Source organism: Polypterus senegalus, chromosome 10, assembly GCF_016835505.1.
Source record: "Polypterus senegalus isolate Bchr_013 chromosome 10, ASM1683550v1, whole genome shotgun sequence".
Taxonomy (NCBI): Eukaryota; Metazoa; Chordata; class Cladistia; order Polypteriformes; family Polypteridae; genus Polypterus; species Polypterus senegalus.
The window spans coordinates 165,191,108-165,207,097 of record NC_053163.1 but is presented as its reverse complement, the minus strand read 5'-3'; the positions used below and the strand labels follow the sequence as shown (position 1 = coordinate 165,207,097).

The window sequence follows — 15,990 nt, the reverse complement described above, 5'->3', positions numbered from 1 at the left end:
CCCTTGTAATAAAGGTCCATAGCGGGTAGCGCGTGGGGTTCTCTGATTGGATAGCGGTTTTATGCTACCCCCGCCAATCAGAAAATGGAAAATATCGACGACCCGACCCCCCCTAACGCCGTCAAGCAATAGGAAGAGGCCATCTGTTGGCCGCACAACCCTTCGATGGCACCAGCCAATGGGAAGCGGCCATCTGTTGGGCGCGGAGAGGAGAGGTGGCTGCTGCTGCTGCTGAGCCTGACCGTGGCCGGAGAGAGTGCGGGCATCCGCTACAGGACGGGCTTGGCAGTTGTCGTGCATTGTTTATCTCTCGCGCCTGTTACAAAATGAAGACGCTGATTCTAGCGACCTTAATTATTCTGGTGGCCGCTGACCCCGTCGTGTATTTTAGGGAACAATTTGAAGACGGAGGTGAGTGAGACCCGGGGTTTTAGTGTGTTGATATGCCGCGCCTCCTGCGCAACGTGATAGCCGGAGCGAGTGAACGGCTGGGCCGCGGTGGAGGAGTGTCGTCTCTGGACGTGACATTTGGGAAGTGGGGCCTTTAGGATGTCAGTAATTAGAGTAATTAAAAATATGCATTATGTTTATTTGTGCAGAAATGAAAAATACAGGCAAATAGGGAATTAGCGTAGATATGATTGCCGACCTATGTGTCAGGTCTTAATTTAAAGGTGGGCTGGAGTAAAGTTGAAACATTTTGTAGAAACTGTGTGCTCTTGCAATAAAAAAAAGATTGTTCTGCAGTATGTAGGATATGGATCAGAAAAACATAACGTAACTCACGTAGCTCGTCTCTAAAATGAAGCCCATCCCGAGTATGGCATTCGGCTTGACATGTCTAGTTAAGCTTTGTCTGCGGAATTTAGTTGGCAATCGGGAAAGTGTGGTGTACCTTTTAGAGGTGCTGTACAGGCTGATGCTTGAGTTTTGTACCTGGAGGCTGTAGAATAGACAACTGAATGCACATCAGTAGACTAATTTGGCTGCGAGTCTCGAAATAATTGAGTCGGTCACTTTACAAAATAGTCATGGCAGTGTCAGTGCTGAATCAGGTCCCTTCTCCGTCTTTTTTTAGCTTCATTTAGGTTAGCTGGTCTATTCGATCAAAATGATCTACCCGTCTCCACAATGGCCATCGGGCCCATAGTATAATTAGTTTATGTAATTATCGTTTATCTTCGTTTCCACATGCTACCATTTGTAAAGCACCTTGAATTAGACTTGCTATATAGATATAGTAAATGTTGTTTAATACTCCTTTTAAGCTTTGACAGGTAATGTGAGTTGACCCCAGTTGCAGATCGAATCCGTGTTGGGGATAGAATTTTGTGCATTAAAGTACATCTCCTTACACTCTGGGCCAGTGTTTGTCACAGCTACTATAAGTTTTAAAAATAATGTTAAGTGTTTTTGATTGCAATAAATCAAACACAAAATGGCCTAAGTACTGTACAGTTTCTATTGGTTTGGAACAGGAGGGCCTTAAAAATGAGAAAGTAAGACTTGATGGTACATGTGCCTTGAAACTGAAAACAAATAAAGGAAAGACAAAAATACATTTTAGAATTCTACAGTGTTTTTTGGTTAGCTCTGTATAGAATGAAAATGTACAGTTATAATAATCGGTCCATTTGGTCCTGTAATTATACATCGATGTTTTTTTTTATCTGTTTTCAGATGCCTGGAAAAGCCGATGGGTTGAATCGAAGCATAAATCGGACTATGGAAAATTCATCTTGTCTTCAGGGAAATTCTATGGTGATATCGAAAAAGATAAGGGTGAGTTTTGTTTGAAGCTCTATGTAAATGGAATAAAGCTGCAAGAAGTACCGCAAAGCTGACTATTGCAGCAGTTCTTCAGGCAGCTGCCCATAATAGTACCCTACCTATACTTTACAGGTGGAAAAAATAAAACCAAGTTTCTTGTTTATAAGACATGGTTTATAATTTAATGATGACAGAACTCTTCAGTTATTGACTACAGTGGGTTGAGTTTGATGGAGACGTCATCTAGTTTGTAATCCCGCTTTTCTTTATGTTCCCTGTGGATACAGTTGGGTGTTTAGTGGGCTCCTCCATTATTCAAAACAATGTTCTGTAAGAACTGAATCAATTTGGCAAGCTTCCCTTTACCTCAATTTAGAAATTATTAGATTAGACATAACTTTATTAGTCAACAAGGGGTTATTTAAATGTATACCACAGTAAAGCAAAAAAACCAAGATACTATGACATGAGAACAACTTTGCAGAGTCAGCCCAGCATAACTTCAACCAAGGCTGTGTTTATTGCTAACTAGACTTGCTCTTCCTCTAAATGCTGTTTTTTTTTCATCTCAAATGGCCATTTGTTTTTTTAAAAATGCCCTATTTTCTCACCTCCTATATAGATGTGTATTTTGTTACAGTTGTACAAGGTAGCTGGTGTTAATTGTCGTTTCAAATGCTGTTCAATTACAGACATTTTGGAAGCTGGTCATTATATTTTCTCAAGGTGGTTTATTGTGAGGATTGTTTTATTTCAAAATAATTTAACTTTATGACTAGAAGCAGTTATCAAATCATTCTTTTTTTAATGTTATTCTAGTGAGAGTGTCTTTAAAACTTAGGTTTTTATTGTGTTTGAATTTTGGACAATATCTACTGGCATTAATGTTTGTGCATATCAGAGACTTGTCTACGAAGCTGCAATGACTAGAATGAACAGTAAAGTAATGTGTCCTGAGTTAATCTAATACAGTATATATAAATGGATATAAACTGTATGGCCCTGCATTAATTACAAAATGTATAACCCATCAATAAAGAAAGAAGAAATATTCTATACTAAGGTATGGTGCCCTGTGTTTAAAGGTGTTTTTCACAGCGAGTTAATTTGGTGTGTTTTGCTTTTCCTTTCCTTTAAACTCTGGTGCTATTTTCCCAAAAGACTGAATTGTTTTGGTAGATATAAAACCTGCCAATTGCACTCAAGTGCGGACCAAAACAACTTTACCGAGACCCTTTGAAAAGGGTGGTCTCAGTGAGGTCCCATGTGAGCCCTTGAGCAGTCTGAATGAGATTCAGCATGGGACTCCTCCAAGTACGGCAATAACAGTGCGTGCTGTGGTAGTGCTGACAGTAATTAGCGAATTCATTCACGTATAATCAGTTGAAGGTTAACGTGGAGTATTAAAAACAATTAAAAGGTAAAAATAATTATGCACATAGGTACTAATGATACATCATTCATATAAAAGAACTTACACAATTACAAACTTGTCACTCTAAACAAGCCTAACACCTGATGATGAACCTGATACATGTGGTGGTGTGGGGCGTCCTCTCAGTGCAGTCACTTTTTGGGCGTTACGTGGATACACTAATTTTGGAATTTGTAATAAATGTTAAGCATTATTAACATATACCATCTTAACTCCTACAACTATATATGATTTGTGATTACCTAAATTGAGGCTACATTCATATGGTGACTACTGGGAAGTAAATAGGAAACATCATACAGTTAAATCAAAGTCACCCAGCACGTCTGGTGTCCTAAAACTGAAGCTAAAATGTGTGCCCTCAGCAGAATTTGCCTTCTTTTGTACACTTTCCCATTTGGAACATGTCCTTTTCGAACCATGCCTAGTAGTGAATACTTTTCTAGTATTTCTCCATTTATTCGACAATACGCGTTCTGTTCATTGAGCCGTGTTTGGTAAATAAATCAAACAATTATGGAAAATGTGGCAGTCCGCAAACACAACTGTTGCTGATCCTCAATGATATTTTTTACCCAGGAAAAGAGATGTTTCTGCCCAATGAAAGAAGTTCACATGTCCACGGGATGCTTCTTGGTCATTTTTGTTCTACGTGAAAAGCAACCCGACCTGACTGGAAATTGAAACAAAGTAATGAATTGCCCCCTCAGCTGGAACAAAGTAAACGAAATATGAGTAGGAAAAGTGTCTTAAGGTCAAAACAGTATATTTGGATCATTCTGTACTTTTTATATATCAAAAAGTGTTTCCGTGGTAGTTTCCTGTTTTGTCAATGGGCTACTAGAAGCATTGTACACTAAGCCATATCCTTATTGTTTTAGCTCACATTTCAAATGAGAGACGGCATTATTTAGTACTGTACAGAGACAAAGGAATTAATGGCTGCCACTTCACTATTTGATGATTTACAACAGAAAAAAAATATTTGGATATGGCTGTACAGAGGCACAGAACCAAGTACTGTAGATATCATTAATTATTGTACCTTGTTTGTTGTGAAAACACTTGGAAGCTGTTATTTATATTCTTTCTTTATTGTGAGTAGGAAATCACTTGTCTTCTGAGAAAACCAGAATAAAGCCGTTAAACTAATCATTATGAGATTTATAATTTCCGTTTTTTTTTTTTAATGTGTTAACATAAGCATTGATTATGACTCTAAGCATTTTGAAATGTTTGGGGATGGGACAAAATAAAAAATATGAAAACTGTTTTTGCCTTCATCTCCTGTTAGGGCCCAAAATCAGTCAGGTCTCCTATCTGAGCTGCATATTGTTAAAGGGATTATGATCAGGTCTTGTTTGTTTTGCATTATGATAAAGTAAAAATGAACACAAAATTCTGTAGAAAGATGGATTAATCACTTTTCCTAAATCTTCGGCATTCTGTTTTTCAGGTCTCCAGACCAGTCAAGATGCTCGATTCTATTCTGTTTCATCAAGATTTGACACCTTTAGCAATGAAGGCCAGACTATAGTGATACAGTTTACTGTAAAGCATGAGCAGAGCATAGACTGCGGTGGAGGATATATAAAGCTGTTCCCCAGCAATCTTAACCAAGAGGACATGCACGGTGACTCAGAATACAACATCATGTTTGGTGAGTTGAGCACAAGTTTTCACTAGTAGGCTTCATTTAAATCATTTGTAGTGAAACCATATCTTCCACTCATACGTGACCACTGTTTATACAATACGTCTGAGGAGGAGGAGGAGGAGGATAGGAGCAAGTGATAATACAGCATGTTGCCAGACCCACCACATGACAAACCACCTCAGGATCCCAGAGTAGGACCCAAGTGCAGCCATGCAACGGGTGACACCTCAGCACCACATGAGTTCAGATGAGAGTGAAACAGAGTGAGACTTTTTGATGGTGGCTGCAGTGCCAATTCTGCCACCAACCCCCAAGTTTTCCCTGCAGGTTGGAGGGCCTACTTGAAGGGCTGGATGCAGGTTAACGTCATACCCAGGATGGAGCAATTGCAGGTTAAGGGCCTTGCTCAAGGGACAAATGGAGTAGAGTCTAAGAATTAGCTTATTTTTCTTTCTTTACCTGCAAATACATTTTGGGGCCAAAACAACCCCGGACAACAATATAAGATATGGCAGTGTGTGTTTTCTTTTTCATATATTAGCAGTAGAGGGAAGTGAGATTATAGAGAGAATTCTAGCTCTGTCGGGCTTTGGTCTAGGGCTGACATGCACTTGTGAATGGTATTTTAATGTGTTCTCTAGGATGAGAAATTGATTTTCTTTTGCTCTTTTCAAAAGTATTTTTTTTTCCTTTCCAAATCTAGTGTCCCCTGGAAAACTAGTCATTTCTTTGAAATAGAATAAAAAAGGGGTATGGGGGGCAGTACTGAGTTGCAGTGTCACATGTGATATTGTTTATGCACACTACAACACCAGATGGGCAATTTATCAGTTTGACATTTCTCTGGGCCTTCGGTTATACACAGGAAATGCAATAGCCACAGAAAATCTTTTGTGGTTTTGTTTAATTTGACTAGGTTAAAAATGTACATGCAAATTATTGATTAACACTATGGTAATTACAAAATAAATCTATGCTGAATTATAGATTTTAAAACTGATAGCAACAATCTGTAATTTATAAATTATCTAGATTTTAAAACTAATAGCAACATTTATAAATTATCTATCATATACATATCTGGTGACTGTCAGTTGCACAGCATGACTATTACTCTCACTTTTTCCATAAAGATACAATGGTGTAGCCAGTCTTCTGTTACCATAGGGCATTGGTAATGAGTTTCATTTGTAGCTCTTCTATCTTGTTGCCAGATTTAAAAATTTATTGGCCTAAAGAAATGTGGGCTGTGGGCAAGAACAAATCAGGGCGACTTTACGACTGAAATCGATAGATGTAAATAGGGTTGAACAGAGAATGTCTGTCCTAGGGAAGGCAATATACCCAAGAAAACAGCCCTTTACTGGAATTTTGCAGGAACTAGAAATATAGGAAGATAAACCCATGCTTGGCAAAGGATAACAAATCGCAAAAGAAGCAAGTCAATGGAAAATGTATGCGGTAGAGTACAACACTTGGCTCTAATGTAACAAGCCAGAACGGACAAAGTTTTTAGAGGCCCTTGTAGTAGTGACAGGAATTATTATTCTATCATTCTCTACCAGCCATCTTTCAAAATGTACTTTCATTCAATTACAGTTGTTGTGTTTTGTTTCTTGTTTAGGCCCAGATATTTGTGGTCCAGGAACTAAAAAAGTTCATGTTATCTTTAACTACAAAGGAAAGAATCATTTGATTAACAAGGACATCCGATGCAAGGTAATTTTATTGTAGACTAATTGTTCCATGTACATAGTTTGAACATATTTAAGTAACTAAAAGGATCTCTGGGCAGAAAGTGTGCTGTTTTTTTTAAATGGAATTCTAGGAGTCGTGTTCTCTGTGTATAACATATCACTGGAAAAAATGAAATCTAAACAAGTGAAACAATTTTACATCAAGCTGTTAAATGTTATTTTCATTATTGTAATATTTTTTGCTTTTTGAAGAAATGTGTTCCTTAAGATTATTTAGCTTATTTTAAGAAATCTTGTCACGTAAATTTTGTTTACCCCATTGGAACATTTTGTTGATAAGTACAAGCAAAATAGCCCATTTTTAAGTTGTTCTTTATTTCTAGGTTAGGGTTATACATGAGAAATACTTTATTACCATTAAATAAATACAATTTTAAACAATGTTTTCTGCCACATTAACATCTCCAGCTGTCAATATCCCCAATTAAATGAGTGTCATTGTTAGCAGTTTTCCTGATTTTGTATGTGTTGGCAGGTTCATTCATTGTAATGTTCTCATGCCTCGACTCTAAACATTGACAGTTGAGTACTTTTGTGTAAACGTTTTAAAGAAAGATACACTTCTGCTGTACAAGCCGGTGTTCATATCTCTAGCACCTTGCTTCATTGAAGAATATGTGTTAATAGGACAGCAGCTGAATCTGCTTTCAAAAATTCTTTAGCAGCGCTTCACCTTTTGTGAAATAACATTATAAAACCCATTTAATGCAATTCACAGTTACAGCTGACAGAGCCAATCTCAGTTGCAGGGACACAAACTTGGAGAGTGCACCTCTCCACTGCAGGACCACATAAATCCACTCTGGGTTTCAGTGATAGAGAACACTTGCCGACATGGGAAGAACACGTAAACTGCACACAGACCATGTTGGAATGTGGGATTCAAACTCTGGAGTCATGTGGCAGCAGAACTACATCCCATATAATCTGCCTTGTTTATAAATCAGATATTTTATATGTATAATTAATATACTGTTATTAAATTATGGCTTCCTTACTTGACTAGTTTTCCTGTGAGGACTATGCAAAAATTCTAAATATGCCATGACGTATGAAGCCTTTAATCTTGATGTGCTCTCAAACCTATACGTAATCCACTGTTTATGATTTGAAAATCTATCGGTTTGGATGGGTTTTGCTTACCTTGTAAAAACCGTCAACACTTCCAACAAAATACTCGCCTTTAAATTGGCCATCTAAACAGACTGCAAAAGACATTCAGCTTGCAATGCAGAGTGGTGGCTCTGAGGCTAGGGATCTGCACTGGCAATCGGAAGGTTGCTGGTTCAAATCCTGTAAATACCAAAAGGGACTCTGCTCTGCTGGGCCCTTGAGCAAGGCCCTTAACCTGCAATTGCTGAGCACTTTGAATAGTGAGAAAAGTGCTATATAAATGCAAAGAATTATTAATTCAGGTGCACTTTGAATGTGTGGCTATTTCTGGGTTGTTAGTTTTTCAAAATAAGTGACATCCTTTTTGCAACATTTTTTTTCTTTTTCTGTTTTAGTTATATAGTGCGTACATCTGTATTCTACTGTATTATTTCAAGTCGTTGTTCTTGTAAAGGTTGCAGATTTCCTGTGAAAAAATAACCGAACATGACATGACAGTGAACACATTTCTTGCATTCCTCATCTCCTGTAGATTGTCAATGATCATTGCTCTGTAAAGTTAACCTAACATTGTCACACTTTTTTCCCCTCTCAGGATGATGAGTTCACTCACTTGTACACTCTAATTGTCCGTCCTGACAATACCTATGAGGTAAAGATTGATAACAAGAAGGTTGAGTCTGGCAGCCTAGAGGAAGACTGGGACTTTCTGCCACCAAAGAAGATCAAAGATCCTGAGGCTAAGAAACCAGATGACTGGGATGAGAAAGAGAAGATTGATGATCCAGAAGATAAAAAGCCAGAGGTTGGTGTTTAGCAATGAGTTTGTTTTTTCCTTTTTACACTGTCTCTAAATTGAAGAACAGCACTGAACTAGCCTTGTGCATTGGAGACTATGTTCACATGAGTAAGCATGTAGGTTTAGTGAGGCCTTCTAATTAAACATATTTTGAGAATGTCACATGTTACACTCCATGGTGCCTGTTCTTCGGAATGTAGTTAGTGGTACCATCTCTTACACCCTTTCCTTCTCATTAAGGACTGGGACAAACCAGAACACATTCCTGATCCAGATGCCAAGAAGCCTGATGACTGGGATGATGAGATGGATGGTGAATGGGAACCTCCAATGATATCGAATCCAGATTACAAGGTAGTCAACATGGCTAGTGTTTGTACTTCTTTTCACTTTGACACTATAGATCTGAATTTCTGTTTTTTTTTTTATATTAACAGGGTGAATGGAAACCTCGGCAGATCGACAATCCCAACTACAAGGGAAAGTGGATCCACCCTGAAATAGACAACCCAGAGTACACTGCTGATGTCGCCATTTACAAATATGATAGCATTGGTGTAATTGGGCTTGATTTATGGCAGGTAGGTTAGAGGAGCAGGCATTGGATTTCTTCAGTATATTTTTAGAATAATCTTTTAATTCTGCATAAGGTGGTTTTCCCTTTTTTTTTTTTTTTAACATATTGTGTTTCGCTCATTATTATAGTTTTAATAACAGGAAGTTAAACTGCATGTGAGAAAACTATTTGTCCCTTTCTAAGGCTTATCATCTGATCACCATCACAATGAGCAGTAAGCACAGCTTTCAGGGGTGGACCCTCCATTTCGTTTAAAAATAGTGTTACTCGTTTAATTTGGAATCAGTTTTGATTTAGGAACTGTGATGATAATCCAAACACATATTGTGTAGCTACAGTGATCCCTCCTCGATCATGGGGGTTGCGTTCCAGAACCCCCTGCGAAAGGTGAAAATCCGCAAAGTAAAAACCATATGTTTATATTATTATTTTTATATTGTCACGCTTGGGTCACAGATTTGCACAAAAACACAGGAGGTTGTAGAGTCAGGGACTTTGAAGCACTGCAAACAAACATTTGTCTCTTTTTCAAAAGTTTAAACTGTGCTCCATGACAAGACAGAAGACAGTTCTTTCTCACAATTAAAAGAATGCAAACATATCTTCCTCTTCAAAGGAGTGCATGTCTGGTGCAGAGAATGTCAGAGAGAGAGAGAGACAGAGAGAGAAAAGCAAACCATCAAAAATCAGTAGGTGCTGTTCGGGCTTTTAAGTATGCGAAGCACCGCCCGACAAAGCAGCAGCAATGAAGGAAGGGAGCAATGTGAAGGTAGTCTTTCAGCATTTTTCAGAGGAGCGTTCGTATCCTCTAGGCCAGTGTGCGAACAGCCCTTCTGCTCACACCCCCACCGTCAGGAGCAGAGAATGTCAGAGAGAGTGAGAGAGAAAAGCAAACAATCAAAAATCAATACGTGCTGTTTGGGCTTTTAAGTATGTGAAGCACCGCACGGGAAGCATATCGTATATCATTGAGGAGTTTTATTTAATACATAATACGTGTTCTGATTATGTAGCTTCTCAGCCATCCCCCAGTAGCGTCCCTTGTATGAAATCAACTGGGCAAACCAACTGAGGAAGCATGTACCATAAATTAAAAGACCCATTGTCTGCAGAAATCCACAAACCAGTGAAAAATCCATGATATGATCTTAGATATGCTTAAGTCTGCCAGTGAGTCTAGGAGTTCTAGATTCCTACTGATTTTCATTATATCGGGCAACTGCATATGGTGCACTGTGAAGAAATGATGAAACTACATGGGATCAGTGAATCTGTCTGGTAGCTACATCATAGTTAAGCAGTAGTCTTAACTACTATATAGGTTTGTGGTTAAAATGACTTGACACATTTTTTAGCACAAGTTGTAGCTCCGGTATACTTCATGGAGCAGGAAAGACTTAGGACAACTTCTAAAAATGACTGACCAAAGATTAAATGTTACTAAACCAATGTATGTTTCACAAATTTTCTCATTTTACAGCTGAGTAGAATTCAGTGTTTTACCTCAGCCTGTCACTCCCATTATATCAATAAAGAACAAAAGTGGCCGACAGACATCATATTTTTCTAGTATACATATGAATTAGGTTATTCTTCAAGGAATTTAGATTCATTTTCCTTTTGAAAATACAGGAAGCCTGACAAGATTATGTGATATGGATAGTGAAAGCAGTGTAAAGAACAAGGTGCTGATCTTAAACTAAATGGACACAAATACTGAATACAAATATATTTTGTGAGGGGCACACACTCCCTGAAAAACTGAATGTTTTATTTTTGACCAAACTGTAAGCCTGGAAACATTCACATTGCTTCAACACAGGTGGCAAAGGTCACAAATTTTCAACTCTAAATAAAAAACAACATTTCAAATCACCTGTAGAAATGATGAGCATATATATATATATATATAATATATATATATATATATATATATATATATATATATATATATATATATATATATATATAAAAGATATTCAAAGACTGATAGAATTTTGAGTGGCAGTTTGATGGTAAAACACGGAGACAGACAGCAAGCAGTAGCATGTGGTTGCTGCTCTTTTTATCATTTAATTGTTAATATCATTTGCAAAAATTAATCCAATATTTTATGAAGCTGCACTACTGCTTTTCTTTAACTAGAAAATGATAGTAGTGTGCTTAATGCCCTTTCCAGGATTACACTGTAAATTCTTTTGGGGTTTTTAAACAAATACAAGTTGAGTTCTAAATGAATGTACTTCTGTGGCAATATCCCCTGAAAATTGGTTTATATGAAATACTCTTTTCTGATTTTTAACAGAGCCTCATGCATAGCATCTTCATATTGATCATACTATCAAAATATGGAAATTAATGTTCAGTAGATTATTATTGTTCAATTAGAAAAACATACACCCACCACAATTGCAAAGGAGACTGCAAAAGAAAGATGAGATGCAGTCGGTGTGAATTGTTTGAAATCTGCTAAATGGGTCATTGTGAATAATAATAATAATAATAATAATAATAATCGGGTTTATGTATTCCTAGAAGAAGCATATGGAGAGGCTGCAGAGTAACGAGACCAAATGGAATAGTAAAGCAGAGGGATGGTTATGTGAAAGAGGTCCTCGGGTTGAAAGTGGAGAGGATGGGGCCAGAGGGAAGTCTAATAAGACCCGGGTGGAGTTAATAATAATACATTTTATTTGTAGGCACCTTTCTAAACACTCAAGGACACCAAACAATAGACAAAACACAGATTATAAACAAAAGTAAAATACAAAAATTAAAATCGGACAGAGCAATTGTAATCAAAGAGAAAAAGCAGTCTTAATATTGGGTCTCACTCCAAAGGATGCCCAGGACTGTAGAACACAAGAGGAAAGTTTTTGAGGGGCAACCAGCTAACCTTGGTAAACCCACAAAATGGATGTCAAACTGGTGATGATGTGCTTTTAAAAGTGTTCAGAGTGTTTTACGTATTAGAAACATTAAGTGTCAATGTGTAATTATTCATTTTTGCTTGTTAAAACTTGAAAATAAATGAGATTTATACAGTGTGCATCACTCGGAAGGTGAAAATATTCTGTTGTATTCCTAAGCCGTTTTTCAAATAGCCAGTGACAGTACTAACCCAAATTAGCTTATGATTTACTTACTATATTTTTTGCATAAGCCGATACCAGTTTTCTTACATTTTCTTTCAGGTGAAATCTGGAACCATTTTTGATAACTTCTTAATAACCAATGATGAAAAGTTTGCTGAGGAAGTTGGTAACGAAACATGGGGTGCCACAAAGGTAAGCAGAGGTTAGGAGACTCTAGTAAGTTCTGTGGTATTGAGGGAGCCAGAGAAAACAGTTGCCTCCTGGGATTTCAAAAGAGCAGTGTCAGATAATTTTATTTTTAGCATATGATTTTGCAGTATATCCTATTTTGCTGTAAAACTCTTTTGTCAGTCAGTCCTAACCTTAACCCTAACCTGCTTAATCCTGAACAGCATTTGGTTAGGGGGGGTGCTGGGGCCTATCCCATTGGCACAGGGCACAAGCCAGGAACAAGTCCCAGAGAGGGTGTCAAACTCATTTGTCTTTTGGTAATCGTGGGGCTGCTTAATAAGGTTGTCTTTTTTTTTTTTTGGAAAACTGTTTGTGGGGAGTTCTTGTTGTGATATTTCTACAGGTTCTGTAAAAGCAAAATATGGAGCAAATAATAGACTGTCCGTCTGTCTATGAATAAACAATGGCTATTTACTACGTTTTGGACATAGATTGGGGGATTCGCTTACCTTCTGGATGTTGCCATTTAAGAATTGATTTTAAACAACATTTATTTCTTTAGCACATTTTCATACAAATAATGGAGCTCAAAGTGCTTTACATGATGAAGAAAAGAGAAATAAAAGACAAAGTAAGAATTAGAATAAGACAACACTAATTAACATAGAATAAGAGTAAGGTCCGACAGAAAAAACAAAAAAAAAACTCGGCTGGAGAGAAAAAATAATCTGCTGGGGTTCCAGGCCACGAGACTGCCCAGTCCCCTCTGGGCATTTTACCTGACATAAATGAAACAGTCCTCTTTGTATTTAGGGTTCTCATGGAAGGACTTGATGATGATGGTCATGTAGACTTCTGGCTTTTAATCCATCAATGTAGGACATCACAGTGCTTTGATTAGGTGGTGATGGCGCAGATCGCCACCACAGAAAACAGGGAAAAGAAACGGAAGAGAGAGTAGGGGTCAGTACGGATTTTAAAGCCACCATGAATAATTATAATGAATTGAACATACAGAGTATCAGGATTAAATGAAGGTGAACTTATCAGAAAGCCTTGTTAAAGTAATTTGTATTTAGCAGTGTTTTAAAGTGCTCCACCGTATCAGCCTGGCGAATTCCTATTGGCAGGCTATTCCAGATTTTAGGTGTATAACCGCAGAAGGCCACCTGCCCGCCTCATCACTTCTTTTAAGTTTTGCTTTTGGAATTCTAAGCAGACACTCATTTGAAGATCTGAGGTTACGATTTGAAATGTAAGATGTCAGACACTCCGATATATAAGATGGAGCAGATTATTTAAGGCTTTGTAAACCATAAGCAGAATTTTAAAGTCAATCCTGAATGACACTGGTAACCAGTGTAGTGACATCAAAACTGGAGAAATGTGCTTGGATTTTCTTTTCCTAGTTAGATGTCTAGCAGCTGCATTCTGCTCTCGTTGCTATCGATTTATGTCTTTTTTGGGTGGTCCTGAGAGGAGTGCGTTACAGTAATCTAGTCGGCTGAAAACAACAGCGTGAATTAATTTCTCAGCATCTTTCAATGTTATAAGAGGTCTAACTTTTGCTATACAGTATTTCTTAAGTGAAAAAATGCTGTCCTAGTGGTCTGATGGATATGCAATTTAAAATTTAGGTTACAGTCAACAGTTACCCCTAAGTTCTTTACCTCCGTCTTGACTTTTAATCCTAATGCATCAAGTTTATTTCTAAACCGACCCTGCAAGCTCTAATGTCCATTTGCCAAGTGCCTTTGTAATTCTGTATAATGTTTCTGCCAACAGTGCTATCATCTACTTTATTTCTTACTGGTGGATGTCATGAATGAAGAAGTAGGTGGTTGGATTTAATCTGAAATTAGAACTTTACTGAAACTTGCAAGTGTCTCTTTTCAGGATCCAGAGAAAAAAATGAAAGATATGCAGGAAGAAGAAGAGAGGAAGAAGCGTGATGAGGAGGAAAAGAAAATGAAAGAGGAAACTAAAGATGAGGAGGAGGAGGATGAGGAAGAGGAGGAAGAAGCAAAAGCACCTGAAGATGAAGAAGAGCAAGAAGAGGAGGAAGGGGAGGAGGAAACGGACTCAAATGTGAAGGATGAACTGTAATTCTGTAGAATGTGGGAGAGACACCCTTCCTATTATGAGTCCTTATTTGGTGCACTGAGTGAACGTTTTTACATTTCCAAAAATGGAAGCTAACTAGGTTTTGGGTTTTGTTGTACCTGGGCATTACAAAACAGAGCCAAAAAAAAAAAAAAAACCTCCCAGTTTGGTGGTACTTTGTTTTATTTTGTTGAGTGCAATAGCACAGACTGGTTGACTGCTCTGAAGATCTTTGTAGGTAGTCGTACTGAAAATGTGATGCCCTTCCCTCACTCATTGGCTCCCTCTAAGTTAACTAGGTCAGCATAGCTGTTTGTGCCCTCCTGAAGAGACTGGCTCAGTAACTTGAACCCGAGACCTGCTATCAATGGCTGTAGTGCTTCTGATTTTCCTCAATGCCATTCTGTGGTTTGCACTACCCTGTACAGCCTTTCTTAAATGCTAGTATAAAATAATTATATGTCTCGACTGAGACGCATCTCACGCCTTTTCAAATAGGATGAATGCTGGTTTTCCAGTTGAATTTGTCTGGGTGGGTCAGGTGGGCCCAGCTTGATTCCTTGGAGAATGGAGGATTTAGGAATGGGAGCCAACCAATTGAGCAGTAAGCTGTGCTGAGAGTGGTAGGAGGAGGACTGAAGACCAAGTGGGCTCTCGATCCTCCTTTCTCTCTGCCAGTCTGTTAGACCCCGCTGCTCTGCTGACCTTGTGGGAATTTCTCTTGTTAATTTTGCATTGTTTACAGCTTATTTTATTCAGGTGTCCTTTCCTGCAGAGATTGGAAAGGGGCCACCAGAAAGAGGCACATAGTAGGCCACGAAGGGTGACGACTGCGCTTTTGTAAAAATGGAATGAATGTTAGGAAGTCCGTCATGTTTTAGAATGTCCATCTGAAATTAATTTCCATGTGAATTTGCACTGCTGTACATTTTAAAACTGTCCGTAATACTTGTCAGTTAGATCCAAGGGGAGGTTTGTGGTTTTTTTCTTTCTGTTTTTTAATTTTATTTTTTTAAATATATATATATATATATATTTTGTACAATGTGGGGAGTGGGAGGGCTGTACCTTTCAAACTGTCGTTCACAAATGGTACATAAAAAGTAAATGTACAGTAATAAATAGTATGAACAGTCTGAGTTATTGCAAAAGAAATGAAGTAGTGTTTGGTTGAAGATGGCAGGCATGCTCTGTTCACTATGTGTAATCAACTGAAAATAATACTTGGAGGTGTTGTATTTTACTAAATTATATTTTATCAATCTGTTAAACCTACCCACTCAGTATTAGGAGTGATTACTGATTTACTTTTTAAACAAAAATGTAGTTTATGCCACCCCACGCTGTGGCCACCTAGAGTTCAGTTGGTATTTATCAACTGGCTCAAAAATCTCAAAGTAATGTAAAGCTGGAGTCGGAGTAAAAGCCTTTCATCAGTGTCCCTAATATTAGAAACTACTCCTAACTTCACCAGGACTTAGGCGAGCTTGTGAGTTGTCCTCACAGAAGGTGG

General features: G+C 37.9%; 1 protein-coding gene across 1 annotated transcript; it reads left to right on the top strand.

The window, feature by feature from the left end:
* The first annotated feature begins 184 nt into the window (after positions 1-184).
* calr (calreticulin) lies at positions 185-15,616 on the top strand. Its single transcript, XM_039767275.1, has 9 exons — positions 185-411; positions 1,681-1,782; positions 4,662-4,865; positions 6,487-6,581; positions 8,328-8,537; positions 8,772-8,885; positions 8,969-9,112; positions 12,303-12,395; positions 14,271-15,616. The coding sequence occupies exons 1-9, from the start codon at positions 327-329 to the stop codon at positions 14,478-14,480; spliced, it is 1,257 nt and encodes a 418-aa protein (XP_039623209.1). The 5' UTR covers positions 185-326; the 3' UTR covers positions 14,481-15,616.
* The last annotated feature ends 374 nt before the right edge of the window (positions 15,617-15,990 follow it).